This window comes from Acomys russatus, chromosome 16 (genome assembly GCF_903995435.1).
Source record: "Acomys russatus chromosome 16, mAcoRus1.1, whole genome shotgun sequence".
NCBI classification, from domain to species: Eukaryota; Metazoa; Chordata; class Mammalia; order Rodentia; family Muridae; genus Acomys; species Acomys russatus.
Genome location: NC_067152.1, coordinates 12331606 through 12354329, shown reverse-complemented (window position 1 = coordinate 12354329; position 22724 = coordinate 12331606). Strand labels below are relative to the sequence as shown.

Sequence of the window (22724 nt, the reverse complement as noted above, 5' to 3'; positions counted from 1 at the left end):
GGACTCATCTGAAACCGCACTAATTTAAAGACTTAAAGTCCTTTACTGAAGAATGAAGAATTAGTGCAAACTGTGACATATCAAAAGCAAAAACCTTAACTAGGTACAAATGTTGTAACCCAAAACTAATTTTTGAAAATTGTAAAAAATTTACATTTTAAAAGAAGTTGCAAAGACTTCATGTTCACCCAATATATATGTATTGCCTTACAACTGGAAGAACTACAAACATACATATTTAGCGTAATGTTTTATTTTAGAACGGTAAATAAAAACATTCTCAAGTTGAATGTTCAGTATCATGGAAAAACAGCAAGCGCTGCAGAAACAAAGCGGCTCTCATAAACAACATGGAAGAAGTTGTCAAATCTATATTCATTTTGCTGCCTTAATTTGAGGTTTCATTAAGATCTTAATGGAAAAAACATGCCCCCTGGTAATGTAACATATTTAAAGGAGGACCTTTCAGTCTAGTGTAAGTGACTAAAAACGAGTTTCTTGTGAGCTAACGATGGCATCAAACAAACCACAAAGCAGTCCTCTGAAAGACAGGCAGTGATTTAAAAGTCGCCGTATTTCATAGATCCCTTTCTTTAATCTGGCTCTTTTAATCTTGTTTCAACCTCAAATCATTTCTGGTTGACAAGTGCTTTTGCTTAAATGTGAGGAACACATAAGCTGCTGGGGAATGGACTTTTCCTACTTAACATGCATTTGTTTCTCCATCTTCAGTTGCATGTCAAGACTTCAATCTTCATTAAGATGCTGAAACTCTTCCCTTTGTACTTAGAATGAGGAATTTATCCTCGAATGGAATTTAATTCCACATTTCATACACAAAAACATTTAATCACATTTTGGATGTGGCATTTAAAATGCCCTATTCACTCTAAGCCAGCAAAATCCATGTATCTTACTAGTTTTTGGACATAACTCTGGTTTACGGAAAGATCGACTTTCAGAGAACTTCTCTCTGTATGTTTTGAATTTCTTTCTTTCTTTTTTTTGGGGGGGGGGGTTTGGTTTTTCGAGACAGGGTTTCTCTGTGTAGCCTTAGCTGTCCTGGACTCACTTTGTAAACCAGGCTGGCCTCGAACTCACAGCGATCCGCCTGCCTCTGCCTCCCGAGTGCTGGGATTAAAGGCGTGCACCACCACGCCCGTCTTAAGAACACTTTTGTTGATGCTGACCGATGAATGTGAATATTTGATGGAGATCCATTTTCTATCACCTAGCTCGATATGATAGAGAAGAAAACTACTGTTCCTGGGTTGCAGGAACTCTGTGCATGTTCCATGAAACAACAGTCACCTGTAAACCACCGGCTGGTTTTGGGGACAGCATCTCAGTGCACACGCCAAGCTGGACTTACACTCACCATCCTGCTGCTTCAGCCTCCGAGTGCTGCGACTCCATGCGTGTCACACATGCCCAGCTCAGACACTGTTCAAAGTAGAACAGGGTACAATGTACAAGTCTTGGCAGCCCTGAGGACCACACAGACGTGAAAAGTTCATATACCCACTTTTTCAAAACTTATTTTTGCCTCATCTGTCCTTAAAAATTAAAGAGAGCCGGGCATGCTGCCACACGCCTGTAATCACAGCACTAGGCATGGGGAGTCTAAGGTCTGGGATAAGTCATATATGTATATGTATACACACACACACACACACACACACACACACACACACACACACACACACACACACACGACTTCTACGCTAGCCAGGGCAGAGGCAAAGCACATGGTCTAATTTTAAGAAGAATCTTTTTAGCCTGGGTGTCCAGCCCCTAGCACTAGAAGAGGCAGGCTTCAGAGCACACTATTTAATGAGTGGCTACTATATACTGCTGTTATTATGTATGTTATAAGTTCATTTAATTCTTACAATGAACCTACAAAACAGCTGCTGATTTGATTACATATATCAGAAGAGAGGGAAACAGCTCTGTGTGTGACAGTGCTGTGACCGTATAAGCTGGTATGTAAGAGCAAGGCAGTTTTATTCTAGAGCCCGGACTCATAATCACTCCAGCATTTCGGATCAGATCTTTAACCCAACCAAACTGTTATCTTCAAATGAAACTGAAATAGACTCTTTTCTGTGGTTCCCATGCTTTAAGCTGACAAGTATGTCTAACACGGTTCCATGAGTGTCTTGGGGAGGCTTTTATCTGAATATACACTCCTTTACCTTGCAGCTCCTTAACTACCTAATCTATTCAAAGCAGAGTTCCACATAGTCCTTTTGGGGAACAAATAAAATACACTGCAATTTTACCCTTGATAAGCTACATTTAAAAACAAACTTTACTCTCCAGTATTAAGTACTATATGTGAGAAAATTTATATTCAAAGCTCTCTACTTAGGGCTAGACATGTCATATTTCACCCTCACGGTGAGAGAATTCTTCTACTTTCTTTAAAAGAAAACCAAATAGATAAAAACAAAACAAATCTGATTTTTGTAGAAAAAACATGTTTTAAAAGGAATCAAGTAAGACCAAAGAAATTGCTTTTTAAAAGCTTAAGTATCAACAATTATGTCTACTTGTTCAGTAAGTTGGTGTATCTATCTGTGATCAGGCCATGCAACTGAAAACAAATCATGAAACAGTTACTTTTTGAGAGTACAGCAAATGAAGTAGGCATGCGGGACTGAACGGGAACTCACCATGGAGCTTTTATGGAAAAACACCCCGCTCCAAAGAGATAAGGCCTTGGTGGAAAAGGGGGGAAAATGCACAAAAAAATTAGAAGAAAACTCATTCAACATTAGTAAATACATGTATACTGCACTGTTAGAGCATGATTAAAAAATAACTCAAATTAATAATCTTTGCAATTCTGCCATATATGCTGTGATAGAACCAATAAATATGTGAGGTACTGAAACAAGGCCCTTAGTTTTCGTAGAAATGTAGATTTGAATTTTCTCTATTTCTCCCCCTTTTCTGGAACACCCAACAGCACTTCTAATTTAAAATAAAACACATGGCTGAAGCACAAATTAAACAGGATAACCAGACGGAGAAGAACAAGTACTGTATGAGACACGAAGTATTCAGCATTAGCTCGGGGCTCCGACACGACACTGCGCTCCCAGCTGCTGTCTCTCAGCCACACAATGTCCAAGCTGCTTCACTGCAGTCAGCTGGACGTCATGGAGTGCTGAGGGCCAATAGCGAATGATGGAATGATTTCTAATTCTTGTCACAGAAAATCAGGACAGGACCACAGCCTCCTCTACCTGCCTGCAGGTAGCTGTGGTGGATTACACGTCTGAAATACCACTGGGGACACAAAGTCAAAATTCAACAATACACATATTTCTGCTTAAAATTCAATTCCCAGTACTTTAAAACATGCTATGTGCAAATAGGACATGACTTGGTGGTTTGATTATATTAAAAAATTCTTCACTATGGCATCTGACATTTGGAAGACATAAGAAATTGAAGTGAACACACATTAGTAAGCTCAGGCTATTTCCTTTTTCAAAATTGGAGACTAGAACATTCAGGAGAAAGATAATCCTGCTAATTAGCATTAATTTCCAATCAGTGCATTCCAAAACAAATTAAAGGCTGAGCAAAGCGTTCTCATAACAGTGACCACAATTCTGGGGTCCAAAATGCAACAGATAACAAAGACTGAGAGGCAAGGACAATAACTGGGGGAGGAGGGAGACAGGGGAGTGAGAGGCACAACAGAGGGGAGGTCGGGGAGGAAGCGAGGGAGGCCCACCAGCACTCCCGCAAGATTTAAAGTTTTGGTTACTGGCAAGGACAGAACCAGGAAAATCAACAGTGTATAAATGTAGTAGTTTGCTTGTAAGACAATGTACTATTTTCTCAACATTTCATAAACATGATGCCGCAGTGTCGCTACAGCGCAAGGTAAGTGTATTTTTTACCATCATAGATAAGGCTATGGAGTCTAAGTTGCTGAACTTCCAAAATTTTACCGTAGCAAGCCAATGCAGCCCAAGTGTTTACTCCATTATATGACACTGAAGAAAAAAATTCTAGTCACATCTACTTGCTTTCAACATTTACTAGTTCTAACAGCAGCCATATGACACAGGAGCTCATCTGAACTACCTTACATCCACACTGCAGGAGAACCCTGTGCAGCAATGAGCAGAACACAAAGAGGATACAGCGACTGCTAAGCGCCAGAAATACTCCAGAAGTGAATTGTTGGCAGACAGTACTCACCTTTTATTTCAATTATTATAAGCAGAACACCCAAATATTCCAATACTCTGAAGGATTCTGGCAGAAATGCTGGAATGTGAAACAGCCTCGTGCTGCCCTTGAGCGCACGCTGGGCGTATCAAGAGCCCTGCAACTGGGCTCAAGTGCCAACATACAGCTGCTATCTGAATATTGACAGCACACCAAATACCTCAATATTCACAGACGCACTGATAGTCACAGGGAAAAGAATGTGCAAGTTTGCGTTGATATTGTCTACTCATTCCTCTATAACTCAAAAGAAGTCTTCTCCATTAGTGTCAGACAAAAGTGGAACAATATCTGTTTCTAGATTAGAAAACAAGCAAGAGACTCCACTAACGAACCTGACAGTCCCAACCAATGGAGAAAGCAAACACCTTCTCCAACTTTTAAGTTCCTTGATTAGCATTAATTTCCAAACAGTGCACTCCCGAACAGAATCATTCTTCATCCCAACAAAAGACAAGAAAATGTAAAAGACAAACAAACAGAATGCCTGCTTTCTTTCCAGGAAGTTACAGCATGTCACTAATGTCACCAGCCATACACTCGCCGCCATGCGCAGTCACCAACTGAGCAGGCTCTGAGTCAGCAGCGGCATGGCCATCTCTACAGACAACAGGGTCACAACTCAGTGCAGCCCAGCTGCTTTACTTAAAAGTTGCTCTACTGCCATCCAGAAATGAACTACGGGCCAACAGCTCCGTAAGGAGAAGGACGGTGGGCGGGCGGGCAGCGGGTGGGACAGAGTGAGAGCCTAGTTTGGTATGTAGACTTGGCACACATCCAACCCACATTTGCCCACTTCTTGCCTAGCATGGCAAGTTGGGTCTCTGCCACATAAATGTAAAAGATCTACCGACTCCAGAAGCACAGAGACTCGCGTCCTTACTGAGTGAGGGTAGTGTCAGCTGCTCTTTTGAAATGTGCCTGCTTAATCTTTCTTTGGGAGCAAACAAATGAAAATATGAAGTCACAAAGTCTGGGCCCATGATCCAGCTGTCTCCACCTATGACTCCTCACACCCCCGCCTCTGCAAAGCCACAGCTGTAGTTTCTAAGGGGAGTCAGGGGAAGGTAGGGCCCAAGGGAGTAGGAGTGCTGGGTAAAGTAAAGACTGGCTGTGGTAAGTAGTGAGATGGGTCTGAGGAATCTGCAAATCACTATCATTTGAGCAGGAAAAATCAACTATTCAATGAACTAAAAATCCAGCTGTGATTAGTAGAGAATTTTAATTCTTTCTAGGCTAATATGAAATTATATAGCCAACTCATTCTCAAAGGAATTCTCAGAGAATATCACCAAATGTTAATGAACAGTCCTTTAAAGAGCGGCTGGAGAGGTTGCTCAGTGGTTAGCGCACTTGCTGCTCTTCCCGGGGACCTGGTTTGGTTCCCAGCACTCACGGTGGCTCACAGCTGCCTGTAACTCCAGTTCCAGTGCATTTGATTTGAACATACTCAAAACTCTATAACCTGATTCCTGTGGTAATCAGCAGGCACTGGGGAGTCCTTGAGTGAGTGACCCTGACTCAACTTCCTGAGACTACACAGTGTACCAGCAGGCTCAAGCCTCTTTGTCCTTCTTCAAGGTTAAAGCAGCCACTGAAATTTGGGAGATAAATCTATACATACACTCCATCACTCCAGCATACTATTCTTCAGCCGACCAGGTTCTGTGGTCAACCAAGAAAGGAGGGGTCAGAATGAGTCCACAGGATGAGAGCTGTACAGGAGAGGAAAGGCTACAGACATGTCATCTACATGTCTTAAGTCAAGTAATGTCTTTATTTTTTAATTAATTCTAAGCCTCTACGGCCAGTGTGTGCACCTTCTCTTTTTATTTCTTCCCCCACTATTGCAAATTAGCCTTCATGTCATTTACAACTTTTAATTTGTTCATTAATTGAATCTTAACTGCTCCCTAACAGACAGGTCTATGGCACTGGTGGTTTTTAATCTGCAGATCTGTAGGACAAACTGAAGCCGAAACAGACAGCTGACTAATTTGAGACATATTTGGCATGCCAATTTAAATTACAAACTCAAGATGTAAAAGATTTGCATTAGAAAAACAGATAATGTTGAAGCTCTTCCATATGCAGCAGCAGAAAGACTAGCATAGCATAAATAATGTCAAACTTCTGCCGACTTCTATGCCTGCTGACTTTCAGGATGGTATACAGTTGACTGCTTTCAAATAATAAAATAAATAAATAAACAGATTTACAACAAAATGCAATAAAGTGTGGTATGGTTTACGTACTCTACTTACTTGGCGCAAAACCTAGAAACTCAAACTATGGTAAATATACTACACATGTAGACAAAGGCGCACACGCTCACACGGAAAGACACTCTCATTATTTTATATCTGGAACCAAACTTGGCTGGGAAGGTTCGAGGCGCAGATGGATTGGTCTAAGTAAGCCAAGGTGAGCTGCAATGAACTGAACTAAAATGAGGAATAGACTTTTACATTTAACATATAAAAACGTCATTTACTCTGACAACATGAACCGATGACAAACTTATTTTACAAATATCAGCTGGAGATGTTGAAATAAACGCTATTAAGTGCTTCAAAGTCTGTGAGAAACACACACCTGTATACTAAGTGTGGCTCACGAGGGCTCAACAGTGAGTCAGACTTAAATGTGGTGATGAGATCAAAGACCTGCTGGGCATGCATACATCCACACGTGTGAATTGTCTTCACATTTGGAAAGTACACGATATCTAGTGTAAGAGTCCCCATGAGAAGCCAGGGCAACATATTGCTCATTCTATTTGAAAAGGACAGGGCGCCAGGTTTCAAGACCCGCACAAGGAAACAAACACACGTAAAGGTGGGGAGAGAGTAAGTCATGTCTCTGCTCGCCTCCAGCAGGTCCAACCAGCGAAGAGCACTGAAGTGTCTTTTTATAGCCTTTGCTCCCAGAAAACTAGTTCAACCTCATTCTAGCACTTATGGTACTCTTCTTGTGTCCACAAAATGTACATATATTATCTTAGATTTAAAGAAAATGTGTTCATTATAATAGCATTTCAAATTCTTCTCATTTGGTTCAAATGAACCAATTGACCATGAAATGCTGCTAATATATTCTAGCACAAAAACCTAATCTCCAAAAGACAATCCCTAATACTGCTTCCAGTTTAATGAAGAGCCTTTCTTTCTTCTTCCTTCCCTTCTCTTCTTCCCTCCCTCCCTCCCTTTCGTCCTTGCAGTGCACAGGACTGAATGCGGAGCCTCACACATGCAAGAAAAGTGCTCTACCAATGAGCTGAAGTCCTCTTCTTTATTTCTCTCTATAAAAATATGATGATGTGTTAAGGGGCTTTCCAGTCCTGCATTACCATACCACAGAAAATGGACATGAGCGATCTCTGAAACCAAATAATTCCTAGCACTTCCTCTGCCTTCATCTGAGCTCTACATCAGCGCTAAGCAGCAGCTGTTGCCATCAGGGGCCATGCTCCCTCCAGGAGATGCTTGGAGGTATTCAGCAGGAAGGTGTAAGTGCAGCTGCCTTCTGCCGTTTGTAGTTACAGTTACACTGGCCTCGTGTGTGCAGGGGGCTGAGACAGATGGTCCCCAACACTGCACGGGCTTTCAGGGACAGAGATTTGTAAAAATAAACGGGCAGATGTTAAGCATGGTGAAGGCAAATTTTATACCCTGAAGAGTTAAGCTGAGGGTTGGATGTCAAAGTTGGATGTCCGAACTCCAGTCCTAGGCAATCTTCATTAGTCTGCAACAGAATGCTAACACTCTGTGGCTATTTTATGCCTTCAGCTAGCTATATTACCAGGTACAGCTGGACAGGCACAGCACATATATGTCTGCAATGGGCGAGTTCTGTGCCTGATTTCTAAATCATCCATGGGAGCCACTCCTAGTTAATTACATTTAAAAGCACTAGGAAAGGCATGGGTAACCCAGCATTTTAGGAATGAAGAGACCTGGAAAAGAAAAACTCTGCTTGCTTATTACATTGGTTACCTTCATGAGAAAATCAAATTTCCCAGTAAATAAAACAAAATGGGGTGGAAATAAATAAGGGTAAAGAGCTAGCTATAGGATTCGTCACAGTTTTGAAAATGTTTCAATGAAATAAATAAATGTTGTCTGTGAAAGTAACTGCATAAAACCTAAGGGATGAAACTATATCTGGCATTTATTTCAAAACAGCCTGTGACAAACTGAGCAAATGCACTCTCAAGCTTTTCCATTCAGTGGTAGAGCTGCTGTCACAGATGCTGGACAAGACATGCAGGCTACTCTCTTATTTGATCTGAACCTTGGAAACAAGGTCTAACCAACCTGCCTTGGCTAGCTTTGAACTTGAGATCCTCCTGCTGGGATTAAGATTACAAGTCTGCACCACCAAGTGCATCCAGAAAATATACTGTTACAAAGTAAATATTATTCTTCACAAGGCAAAACACACATTCAGAATGCCATTAAGAACACCATCCACAAATCCTTAAGCAGCTGACATGCAGTGAAAGAGTAAGAAAAATGACAACAGCAATCATCCCAAAAATTGGCATACAGAGTAGTGATAGAGGCTGGAGTGATGGCTCAATGGTTGAGAGAGCATGTGACTGTGAGTTCAGTTCCTAGGATGCAAGTTGGGGGCTCACAACCACCTGTAACTCCAGCTCCAGGGATCTGATTCCACTGACACCACCACATACACACTGGAGTTCATGTGCTCCTAGCCACACACAGATACACATAATGATGGTGGCAATTTGTGATATCAGAACCCAGCACTTACCCGGTACTATCTCAACAAAGATACCAGCACCTATAAAAACCACAAAACCCAGATGGCCAGAAGCCAGCTTGAAGACACAATCAACAAGAGCCCGGGCAATATGGCACCACCACAGCCCAGCTATCCTATTGCACCAAGCCCTGACATCCCTAGGAAACCCCTAAAGCAAAGTCTCTGGATACAAAATTAACACCAAAAAGTCAGTAGCCCTCTGATATACAAATGATAAATGTGCTGAGAAAGAAATAATGGAAACAACACCCCTCACAGCAGCCACAATAACATAACTCTAACCAAGTGAAAGACCTATAAGACAAAGTTTCTGAAGAAAGAAATTGAAGAAGATAGCCGAAGATAGAAAGATCTCCCATGCTCATGGATAGTCAGATCAATATAGTAAAAATGGCCATCTTACCAAAAGCAACCTACAGATTCAATACAATTCCCATCAAACTTCCAACACAATTTTTTACATACTTTGAAAGAACAATATTCAACTTTATATGGAAAAACAAGAAAGAACAATTCTCAACATCATATTTTAAAAAAGAGAATAGCTAAAACAATCTTGTATGATAAAAAAAGAAAAACTTCTGGAGGTATCAGTATCCCTGATTTGAAACTGTACTACACAGAAATAGTAATAATTATGTTAATAGCATAAAAACAGAGAACTTGATCAATGGAATCAAACAGACATAAGTCCACACACCCACATACAATTGATTTGTGACAAAGAAACCAGAACCATACAATGAAACAAAGAAATCATCTTCAACAAATGGTGCTAGTCTAACTGCATGTCTGCATGTAGAAAAATGAAAATAGATGCATATTTATCACCCTGCACAAAACTCTAGTAGATCAAAGACTTCAACATAAAACCAGACATACTACATCTAATAGAAGAGAAAGCAGGGAATGGCCTTGAACTCATCGGAACATGAAAAATTTTTTCTGAACAGAACACTAACAGCTCAGGCACTAAGATCAATAATTAATAAATGGCACCTCATGAAACTTAAAAGCTTCTGTAAGACAGAGAACACTGTCAATAGGACAAAAGGACAGTATACATAATAGGAAAAGATCTTCACTAACCCTATATTTGAAAAAGGACCAATATCCAAAATATATAAATAACTCAAATATTAGACACAAACAAACCAAATAGCCCAATTAAAAAATAGAGTACAGGGCTGGAGAGATGGCTCGGCGGTTCAATCCCCAATAACCACACAATGGCTCACAACCATCTATAATGTGATCTGATGCCCTCTTCTGGCCTTCACGGGTACAAGCAGGCAGAGCAATGTATACATAATAAATAAATGAATAAATCTTTTTTAAAATTTTTTTTCATGGAATGCAGAGCTCTACAGAGAAATCTCAACAGAGGAAACTCAAATGTTCAACATTCTTAGTCATCAAGGAAATACATAAGAATGGCTGAGATAAAAAACTCCAGTGAGAGCACATGCTGGCGAGGATGTGGGGAAAGGGGAACACTCCTCCATTGCTGCTGGGAGTGCAAACATGTACAACTACTTTGGAAATCAATTTGGCAGTTTCTCAGAAAATTGGGACTAGTTCTATCTCAAGACCCAGCTAAATCACCCCTGGGCATATAAACCAAAAGATGCTCCACCACACAACAAGGACACTTGCTCAACTATGTTCGTTGCAGCCTTATTCATAATAGCCAGGAACTGGAAACAACCTAGATGTCCCTCAACCGAAGAATGGATAAAGAAACTGTGGCACATGTGCACAATGGACACAATACTACTCAGCTACTAAAAGCAAGGAAATCATGCAATTTGCAGGCAAATGGATAGAACCAGAAAAGGTCATTTTGAGTGAGGTAATTAAGACCCAGAAAGACAAATATAAAGTACAGGATAACAATGCTACAGTCCACAGACTGTAGTTAAGTAAGAAGAAAGATCCACGGGGGAATGCTTGAATCTCACTGAGAAGAGGAAACAGATGTCGATGGAGGTAGGGGACTGGGTGAGGGAGTGGGTGAGGGACTGGGTGAGGGAGTGGGTGAGGGACTGGGTGAGGGACTGGGTGAGGGAGTGGGTGAGGGACTGGGTGAGGGAGTAGGTGAGGAACTGGGGGAGGGACTGGGTGAGGGAGTGGGTGAGGGGGTGGGTGAGGAAGTGGTGGAGAAGGAAACAGGATGGATCAAGTGGGGAAAACTGGGGGAGAGAATACTTGAGAGAGAACTGGAATGGGGTAGGGGCATGCATCTCTGAAACCTAGGGCAATGGAAACTCAGTAAAGAATCTATGGCTGTGACCATAGCTAAGACTCCTAGAAATGGGGACTATGGAACCTGTAACAGCCACCTCCATCCAATGGAGGGATTGGGACACCAACCCAACTGCGAAACCTTTGACCCACAAGATGTGCGCTGGTAAAGATTGAGTACAAATTGAGGGAATGGCACAGCTTGAGACAGTGAGCCCACCCTTGACACTATTAATGATATTCTGCTATACTTGCAGACAGCAGCCCAGCGTAACTGTCATCTGAGAGGCTTCACCCAGCAAATGATGGACACTAATGCAGAGACCCTGGGGATTCCTGTGGAGGAGGGGGAGGAAGGACTGAAGGAGCCAGAGGGGTCAAGGACACCACAAGAAAACCTACAGAGTCAAGTAACCTGGGCCATAGGGGCTCACAGAGGTTGAACTATCACCCAGAGAGCATGCACGGGAGAGATCGATCTAGGCCCTCTGTGCAGCTTGGTCTTTCATGTGGAACTCAGGATCCGGGCTGACTCTGTTGCCTGTCTTTGGATCACATTCCCCTAACTGGGCTTCCTTGTCTGGGCTCAATAGGAGAAAATGCACCTAGTCTCGCTGCAACTTGATATAGCAAGGTGGGATGATATCCATGGGAGGCCTCCTCCGTTCTGAAGAGGAAGGAGAGGAGAGAGGGAGGGACTCAGAGAAGGGGGGAAGGGAAGCGGAGACTAAGATAATCAATAAAATTCTTCTGAATAAAATTCTTCTCTTGAAGTCTTCAGTGTGGCTATGTAGCAGATTGCTTCCTCCAGGGTTAGGGTGGAAGACAAGGGGGAAGGGGTCATTAATCTGAAATTTATTGTGAAACTATTAGAAAAGTGTCATGTTTCGAGGCATGAAAGAACGTCAATAATAAAGTTAGCATTTGTAACAGGAGATCTGGGTATAGAAAAATTCTTGTTATCAGACCTCACTATTTTGCAGAAATTGAGACTAAGTCAAAAATATTAGAACCAAAGACTAATTTTGAGACAAGTATAAATTATTTGGTAACAACCTGAAGACAACATATTCTCAAAGGAATTTTAATTTTTCTTTTAAAATTCATCAATTTAAAAGAAAATGGATGAATTTGTGAGCCTGGTGGTGGTCTGAGTGAGAACCACCCCGCCACCACATATGTTTTTGTGTTTGGTCCCCAGTTGCTGAGCTACTTTGGAAGGACTGGGAGGTGTGTCCTTGTGAAGTAGGTGTGTCTGCTGTTGAAGGTGTGCTTTGAGGTTCCCGAAGGCCAAGGCAGGCTCAGTGCATCTCTTTCCCTGCAGTTCAGGATATAAGGCTCTCAGCATAGTGCCAGCCTTAGCTCATGGCTGCCATTTCACAACAGCAGAACGCTGACTATGACATATACTAAATGTTGATTCCAATCACACAAAATTACTCAATTCCCACTGCAGTCATCAGTAAGAGGCTGGTCTGCAGCTGAGTGCTTAGCACACTTGCATGGAGCCCTGTGTTCAGACTGCTCTACAGTGGGAAAAAATAAAAACAATCATGAGAGAGAGCTTTAAGAAACTTTTTTTGATCATTTTGTTGTTTTGTTCTTTGAAGCAGAGTCTCTCCATAGCCCTGGTCGCCTCTGAGCTCACAGGGGTCCTCTGTCTCAGCTTCTCAGTGCTGGAATTAAAAGGGTGCACTAGCTCCTTAATTTTTTATTTCATTTTATATGTATTGTGTTTTGCTTGTATGTATTTCTGTGCCCACCGAGACCAGAAGAGGTTGTTGGGTACTCAGGACTGGAGGCACAAATGGCTTTGAGGATGTCGGGGTGAGGATACTAAGAACTGACCCCAGGTTATCTGTAAATGCAGTCAGTGCTCTTAACCACTGAGCCACCTCACCAGTCATACACATTTATAAAAGAAAAGGCACGGGAAAATTTAGGTTCATAGGAGACCTCCAGATGCTAACATCTCCTATATCTGTCACTGTCGTAGCAGAGGACGGATATTTTCAAAATACAGAGAAAAGGGAACACTATGCGTAAAGGCTTGTAATTATAAATACTTGTGATTGTCCTCATGTGTCTAACACATCTGCACCAACCTCAGCAAGAACTAAATCACCAGAAACCTCCTCGGGAAACCTCTGGGCCACTTCTCAGATATTCCCCTCAATCTGAATGTATAGTCAAATATGCTTTTACTTAGATTCAGGAAAGAATCTTTTTAAGTACTTTATAAAATTATACAGCGCTGGAGTGAATAACGTACAATTACATTAAGAGAAACTTCAGTGAGTTAAAAAAAAAATACACTTTAAAATTTTGGTTCAAGGCTAAGAAGTGTTTTGCTTGTTATTACGCCAGAGAATGCACTGGTACAAACTGGGGAAAATCAAGTAGCAGTGAATCACAGACACACGCCCTTCCAAGCTCATGACCATCTCAGTCAACATGTCTTAAACTAATAAAAACTAATAAATAAACAAACACACCACTTTAAATTGCACTTCTAAACACAAGAGTTAAATTACATGATACACAGGTCAGAAAATGGTATAATAAACTGTGATTTGGGGTGCAGGTTTTCAGGAATGTTTTCCCTTAACATGTTACAAACTCAGCCTGCTTTGCCAATAGGCCCACCTTACACATAAATATCATGTCACTAGGCTGAGAGTCAATTTCTATGTGACAGTAAAATCTGGTATCTGGGAACCTTGAGTATTTTTTATTTAAGAAAAGTGGTTTCTTTAAGCACTTTTACATTAGCCCAGTATATTAGTATATTAGCCCACACAGTGACCAGATAATTTAATATTTTTACTTCACGAGGGAGAACATAAAGACTATTTGAGGCCAAGACAGGTCTTTCTCCAGACTGCTTTAATATAGAATTTTAATATATAGTATAATCCATTTTTAATACAATTAAATACTGGGATTGTGCATTGAAGAAAACAAAGAATTTGCCTATAGAAATGACTACAGGAGTACAAATTTAATAGTCCAAAAAGGATAGTCAGTATGGTCATATAATTGAATATTTAATAATATAAGACACATAGTAGTTCATTCCAAACAGGTAGAGAATTTTTTAACAGCAAAAATGAGCACTGAAAAGAACTCAAGAACATTAGTGACCAATCTTGTGCTGGCTTTGAGCTGTGTGTAATAGCACATTACCCAGACACTAGTAATAGATTAGTAATGTAAATATGTTGGTGTAACAAACCCATACGAAATACAACTGTCATCTCGAAAAGTTTTCTTAATATTTGCATCTGCCAAAATGCATTGTGTGGTGGGCATTGTGTGTAAATGTCAATCGTGTTGGTAAGGGCCAAGAAAATCAAACTGTACAATCAGACAATGCCACGGAGCAGCAAGTGGCCAAGTGGCGGACTCTGGTTTCCATTAGTCAATACTAGTTTTCACAACTTGTCACTGCTTTGTTTCTTACTATGGAAGTGTGTCCATGGCTGTGTGTGAGCATGCTTGTGTGCATTCTGAACTTTATACTAACTCGGCAGCCACTGAGTCTCATGTGGGCTGGAAATGAAGGACGTAATCAAAAACACACAATGAAAAAAAAAGCACATTCAATTTTTATCCACCCCACCCTCGACAGCGACTGTGAAAACATCAAGCTTGAAGCCTTACCCTGTTCGTTTCGTGATGGTCCCCAGTGTCATTGGCTGTTTGATTTGTGCAAGAGGCATCACTACCATCAAACTGGGGAGGGGAGAAAGCCGGGGGTTGCCAGGATTGTTGTTGGTAAAGTTATTGTAAGAGTCTTGGCTGTTCAGCTTCCCTGCAAAGAGAAACACAAAGCAGAGCATCACTGATGGGAATATCCCTCCTTCTGAAAAGGTTCTCATTTAAGAAAGAAATCAAGGGTTGGTGAGATGATTCAGTGGGCCACGGCACTTGCTCTGGAGACCCACACTCCAGAACCCACATGGTCAGGCGAACCAACTTCCTATGAGCTGTCATCTGATCTCTACACACATGCAAACAAATGAATGCATGCATGCATGGATGGATGGGTGGAAGGACAAATAAATAAGACAAACTTTAAACAATTACAATTATAATTAAGACTTCATAGGGACTGGGAGAAATCAATATTACCAGGTCACAGAAGTAACCACAGTGACTAGTTTAGAGATTTCAGATGGACCTTTTGTTCTCACTTTATGTGTGTACATGTGAGTATATGCACATGAAAGTCCATTTCAGACATCTTCCTTAGTCGCTCTTCCCTTTACTCTCTCTCTAAGACAGGGTCTAGGGCTGACACAGGCAGGCAGGCTGTGAGCTGTAGGACCTGCTTCCACTCTCAGCACTAGAATATGTACCTGTGCTGCTGCTGGATGTGGCTTTTTACACGAGTGCTAAGGTTTTCACAATTTACATCAGCAATTTTCCAGAGCTCATGGCTCAACAGTTCTTACGTTTATAAAGGCAGTGTGGTTCTCTGCTCATCCTTAGCTGGGCCACCATTCTGACAAAAACTCACTCTTTCACCTGCCTTGGGAATTTCTAAAGGAAGCTGCTTGGCCTTTTGATGAATGAGTTAAATCTTTTGGCCAACTTAAGTACAGACCGTTTTCCGTACCTAGGGGATCCACATCTACAGATTGAGTGAATGGTAAAACATAAAAAATTATGTTGGGAGAGAATTCCAGAAAGTTCCAAACCCCAAAACTTCACTTTACAATGCGATGAGCACCCCTGTGAAGACACGTCAGAGTGGTATGCAGACATCCTGTGGTAGGCTCCCACAACTTAAGTGTTTCTCTCTAGTATTGTTTGTGAGGTTAGCCCAAGGGGCCTATGATAACTGTATCAATCCTCAAACTAACTATGTAGCCCTGAAAGACAGAATGGCATCTTCTAGATCCTAGCATGATGATGGTGACTTCCAAAGCAGGACAGGGCTAACGAAGTGCTACTTGTCAAGGAGATGGGTCTATCTGCTTATACCAGTCCCTGGAGATAACAAGGTAAGCTACGCTGGGGTTGATGGGGAACTCTGACTCCCCATACCAATAAACTCCAATGCCATTAAAGTAGTAGATTCATATGTATGGCTGGAATACAACAGGAAGCAGTTACAATTCACACAATCAGACAACCTTCAAGAAAAGATGATGGACGTCTGTAATACAATAAAGGAGAAAAGCTCTTGATACCTGAGTCAGAACAACTCACATAATACAGACAATAGCTGACAACTCATTATCAGATGACTATGCTTGTATCGAAATCAGGATCCAACATTAATATGTCACGAGCTAATAAAATTCAGGACATGTGTACGGCGTATACATCTGTCAGCTGCTCAGCATGGGTCTGAGGAGTGTCTCGGCCTATGATAAGGCACTGTGGGGGCTCCCATCCCTTTTATCACAAATCTTACAGCACACAGTGATAACTGTCGAGCACTGAGAAGAAGTACATGTGGGAACAATTACTTGGAAATGGACTGCAACCACACGGGAGGTAACCTGGTTAGATAAAGAGTGGGACAGCAGGGAATTCAAGGCCTGAAAATAATGGAAAGGAAAGAGGTGTGCAGGGATGCCATTATGGGAGCAGAAGTAGTCTCTAAGAAGTACTGATGAGGTGCAACACATAGCAGTGGGGAGGTGCATCTATTTCCCTTTTGGAATCCCCTTTGGTCATTCATTCATTCACTCATTCGTTCCTTCCTTCCTTCCCTAAACTGAGCATCCCAGCCCAAGGTCTTCTCGCTTCAGCCTCCTAGCACTGCATTTACATGTGTATTCTATGCTGCCAGGCTTAGGAGGACCAGGACACACTACTGCAAATTCTTCAGCAAGCAAACAATACAGACCTTGAGTTCATTGTTCATTCAATACTACAGATAAGATATTTTGAGCTTGGAATGCACCTTAGTAGTAGAGCACAGAACTCTAGAACAGGGAACTATACAAAGACAAATAAATAGTGAGCGGTGCTTTCACTGCCCATGGCTCAGCAGCTCTACCTTATCCCTAGGATAGAAGACCTCCACAGAACAGCACAGAAGGCACCAGAGCCAGAGGGTGCTAGGCACAGAAGGCTGTATGCTCCTGCATTCTCAAGAACCAAGTGTGTCATGTCCTCCTCCACTCTGTGTTGAAGATGCAGCCACCATCTGCAGGGGTATATAAAGTAGAGTGTCTAGAATTTATGTTTGTGTCTACAGGGCAGGCAAGGTGACAGTGTCTGTCTTACACAGTAGTAGACTTAGCAAGAAGTTTATAAGCATAGATTACCCTTTGGGTCTTTCTTCCTCTTCTCTTTTTCGGGAGTAGGGTAGTCCTGGGGATCACATATATGTCAAGTAGGCAAGCACTCTACTTACTACAGAGATATATCCCAGCCAAGCATAGTTTAAATGAAAGAGAATATGTGTTCTACAAAAGCCCAGTAATTCTATTTTATAACCAAGTCCACTGCCTAAACTAGAAATCAGCACATTAACTAGAAACCCTATTTATAATAACTGTTAAAAAACATCTAAAGGCTGGAAGTGGAGCGCAGTTGGTGGAGTATTTGCCTGACATTACACAAAGCCCTAAGCTTGATTCCATCACCACATGATCCCGCCAAAGCTCACATGCCTGTGATCACAGCAGGAGGGAAGTGACACAGGAGGATCAGGAAGTTTAAAGCCACTCTCAGCTATATATTAAGTTCAAAGCTAGCATGGGCTACCTACACTGTCAGAAAACACAGAAATAAAGATAGAAAAAGAGGGGGAGGGAGGGAGGGAAAGAGGGAAAGAAGGAGATAAAGGCGGGAGGGAGAGAAGAAAGGGGAGTGAAAGAAAAGACATCAAGAAATAAATTTAGGCCAGGGGTGGTGGCACACACTTTTAATCTCAACACTCAATAGGCAGAGGCAGGCGAATCACTGCGTTCAAGGCCAGCCTAGTCAACAAAGTGAGTCGAAAAAGAAAGATATCTTCAGTGGTACAGCATTTGCCTAGGATGTACAATGTGCTAGGTAGTTTTAAAATTTTTAATTTGAAAGATACGAAAATTTGGAAAAGGCATCTATGCTGTGGTTTAAAATATCCTGCTTCCCAAAGCAAACTTGATGCAATCCCTATCAAACACCTATGACCTCCTTCTCAGAGCAAGGAATGAGAATGCAAACACTAAGGATGAAGTCTCAGAAAATAATGAATACTCAACAAAGCAGAAAGCAGGGCAAAGCAAGGAAGTGAAGCCAGAGGAGCCTTCCAGGCTACTGGACACGAGCACAGCCACAAGGCAGCTCACACCCATCGGTAACTCTAGATTCATGTGACCAAACACCCTCTTCTGGCTTCCACGGGTGCCAGGCATACACATGGTACACACAACAAATAGACACATAAAATAATAGATAGAAAGTAAAACTGTTTGGCACCTTTAAACAGGCATTAATTTTATATTTTCATGGATTGGAGGTAGCTCTGTGAAGAAAATGCTTCCTTTCAAAGTATGAAGACCTCAGTCCAATCCCCAGAAAGCATGAGAAAACAAAACAAATACAACAAAACAAAACTGTAATACCAGAGGCTTGTAATCTCAGCCCAGGGGAACCAGAGACAGTCAGATCCCTGGAGCTCAGTAGTCATACTAACCTGACTGGTGGTTTCTAGGCCAATGAGAGACATTGTCTCAAAAGAGATATATTGTGTTCTTGCAGATGGACCTATGCCCCCCTCCCCTCCCACCTCCCCACATATGTACATAGAAAAACAAATGAATATGATTTAAACTAAGAGAAATGAAACAATGAGGTGAGCTGGTGGCTCTGATAGTCTTCTATGGCAAAGTCCCACTGCACGGGGGGAAGGCACATGTTAGGTGAATGGCCCTGGTAACTGGTGCGGCAATGAGATCAAATGACTGAAACTGCAGAGAAGACACTCGCAAGGGAGACAATGTGTCTCCCCGTACCCCTCAGCCACTACACACTCTGAGGCTGCCTGGGATCATGCCCTCCCCTTGGTTCTGACCTGAAAGTCCAAGAGACTTTCAGTGTGTTCACACCACGGTGATGGAGGGAAGGAGGGAGACAGGAAGGGAAGTAAGGGGGAGAAGAAAAAGAATACGTGATGGGAAAAACATATGACAAATGACATCTGAAAAACAGCTCAGAGACAAAGAGAAGGAGTTACTGTTATTGTTTTAAAGGACAACTTAAAAAGGGTGATGAATCACACAAAGTTTGCACATACAGGAGTTGGCTTGTCTAACAGAAAGTAAAGGGTAGAAAGCAAGAAGCATGAATGATGCGAGCAGGGGTTAGTGAGATGAGGGACAGCACAGACAAGAAGTCTCGGCAGCAGACACAGTGACCGCCAGTGCAGTAAGCATTTGTTAAATGAATTCAATCTATTTTACAGAGAGAAGGGGGAAGCCCTGCCCGAAACAGGAGAGATCTCAAAATACTTCATAAAAGGTCAAACATGGTAGCACAAGGCAAAGTCTCAGCAGTTGAAAAGCAGGGTTCAAAACCAACATGGGCTATGGAATGAGACTCTGGGAGTATATAAAGCAGACGTAGATCACGCTGGGACTCGGGTGGGGCTGGCGCCTCAGCTCGGTGCCTTTAGGGGCATATCTGGACACTTCTGTGCAGTAAACTGAGGCAGCTTCTTGCATCTCACAGTGAGAGAAAACACAAAAATGTTCTCTATGTACTGTCTGCGGCCTCGGAATCATTCTACCCTACTCTTTCTTTGTACCAACTCTCAGAAATAGTTTAGAAAAATGGAAAATTTGAGCAATTAAGAAGATGGCCACATCATAAATGTGTCACATCAGCAAGGCTCCTTCCTGTACGTAGCTTTTCATTATCACACAAGTACAAAGGACAGAACAGACACTGTCTAGTTGCTACTTTACTGAGAGACTTCATGAAGCCTTAAGATCTATAAAACACTTCACACACAATTATACTTTCAAATTCCAACTGACACTAGACCTGCAAGTGAGAGACGCCATGAGAATGGATGTTCTCAAGAGTATTTCTGGCACAGCCAGACAGAGGAAGTCCACACTCTCATGAGAAAATGAGCTCTTCTGAGACCGTTTTTCAGGCTTAGTCTATAGAGCTGAACTTGCATAAGCCTTCAGGCTTTTGGGTCGCTATCCAAATCCACCAGAGCTTTGATCCCATAGAGGGAAACCAGTTTCCATGAGAGATGGGCATCGCATGGTGGGAAAATGTCCAAATTCCAGTAAGATGGTTTCTGGACAAATTAAAGCATAAATTCTATGTCAGAACAGAGTATCATTTAAAAATCTGAATTAAAAAAAAATAAAAGACTCTTTCATGTCGCAAGCTATGATTCTTTGGGTCCATTTTCAGTTGTGTTTGCTGTCACTGATCTCACTGCTACAGCGTAAACTGAAACAGAATAACGGGTTTCAGGGTTCGACCACTGACTTTCTATGCTATCCGAAACAAATAGTCATCTCTCAAAGAGAATGAGCTCGCATGGACTTTCTTGTCTCCTGCCATCTACATATGGGGAGCCTCCAAGAGCTGCCTTACTCTTCCTGCTAATAACACACAGTCCCGCAGGCAGGTGAGCTGGACTAGGTACCATCCACAAGTCAAAATGTGACCTTATTCCTCACTGTCCCAAACAGCATGTCCCCAAACATTTTATACTACAAAAACTCAAAGGCAAATGGATTAAGTTGGGGATGAAAATGGACAGAGAAAGAAACAGTGGGCTTTGTGGCTGCTCTGGGGAGCAGCGTGCCAGGTCAGGTTTGCAGAAAGTCATATTCCCAAAACAGTCATCATTAACGGACTCACTTCCACAGGAAAGAAAAAAAAGCCAAGAGTCTGAAAACTCCGGACAAAAGAAATCCCTGCAGACAAAGTAAAAACAAATTAAAAGACCCATTATAAAACACAGATGCTACAAGGAAAATAAACTTTCCAAGATTTACTGGGCTTTGACAAACTAGGACATTTGTGGAAAAGCCATCAGCAGCAACTCCCAGGTAATGTGGGCGGAAGCTCAGCTCCTTGCTGGTTTATCTTTACCCTCTGTGCAGAAGCTGCCAGGACTGGATTCCCAGCTTCTGGATGCAGGGATGTGAGAACATGTGAACGTGGCCAACTGCCAAGCACGAGACATTTCTAAGGGAAGAAAGCCCCCGAAAGTGCTGAGCACGTCACATTCTGCTGGATGCTCCAGCTACTATCAGCACTTCGTGTGCGCGAACTTTGTGCAAGTGAAAGGAAGGAACGGAAGAATGAAAGGACATTCCTCCTCCCAGCTCTCTCACTGCTCTATCTCACTGCGAAGCAAGGAAAAACAAGCCACAGTTACAGCTCAGAAATCACCTATAAGGGAGCATCTTAGCGGGAGACAGGTTAAGAGAAGCAGGAGCTATGGGTGGTCAGGAGTGGGAGCCATGGCAAGACCCTTTAAGAAGGAAAACTGTGAGAAAGAAAACAGATGACCAGCACTGTGGTGTTACGGAAGAGATTCTTTAGTCGTCATTAGGGATCTAGGGACAAATAAGCACAGAAATGTTAAGACTCATTTACAGGAGCAAATTAGTGTGCCCATGGGCATCGTAGTTAGGAGTCTGCAGTTACTGGGGTTTCCTGTGCCCTTCAGACACAGCCTTTGCATCAGGCATCAGTGAGGCTACTGCAGACACTGTCCATGACACAGGAAGCCAGGCTCCCCTCGGTTCAATCTGTCTGTTCTCCACACACTATAGGAATTTGCCAGAGCTGAGAGGTTCTGCCTCTCACTCTCTCAAGGTCCCAGGTCTGCTAGTAATGAACAGTTGTATTCGGAAATTAAAATAACAAGGGCATCCTCAAACCCAAACTTAATGTGGGTTCCTGGCACTCCACAAAAGACAAATCTACAGATACACCCTTTCCCAACACATTTTCATAATCTCCACCTTCCTTCCAACACTTTCCCCACTCCGAGAAGTCAGAAAGATGTCCTCCTGTCTACCCCTTTCCAAAGGAAAGCTGGGAAGGAGTTCTAGGCAGCTGTTGTGCCTGTGCTTTTTTCATTCCACAGAAAATCAAAGCTATGGGTCTGCTTTTAATATCCCACCATGGATTTGATGGGTATGAAAACAGCAAAATTTACCAAGGAGTTTTAAGTTAATTCTGGAGCTGGAAAGTTGAATTCTTGACTCTGTCAAAAAGAGGACAATGGTAGCTTGTTCTAAAACAATCACGGGACGTTCTGGCTCCACAAAGCTAGAAACCCTGCTTAGCTCTTGCTTGTGGTCTAATTTAACATTAAAGCTTCCTCGACTAACTCTCAACCATTATTTAATCAAAACCAAATTAAATCCTTTAAAGATATATAATATATATACTTTTTAAAGTATCCGGGGCAAACAGGAACTTGTAGCATATGGGATGCTTCTGGT

At 42.1% G+C, this 22724-nt stretch overlaps 1 protein-coding gene across 8 annotated transcripts in view; it reads right to left on the bottom strand.

Annotated features, from left to right (window-relative positions):
* Bcas3 (BCAS3 microtubule associated cell migration factor) overlaps positions 1 to 22724 on the bottom strand; it is a 464077-nt gene that overhangs the window by 291103 nt on the left and 150250 nt on the right. For 4 of the 8 annotated variants that reach the window (XM_051158189.1, XM_051158193.1, XM_051158190.1 and 1 more), the window contains exons 15-16: positions 14950 to 15100; positions 2679 to 2723 (exon numbers count right to left, since the gene is read on the bottom strand). In XM_051158189.1, the coding sequence (XP_051014146.1) occupies positions 2679 to 2723; positions 14950 to 15100 (196 nt within the window). The remainder of the gene's footprint in view (positions 1 to 2678; positions 2724 to 14949; positions 15101 to 22724) is intronic. The other 4 variants (XM_051158191.1, XM_051158195.1, XM_051158192.1 and 1 more) reach the window with 1 other exon arrangement.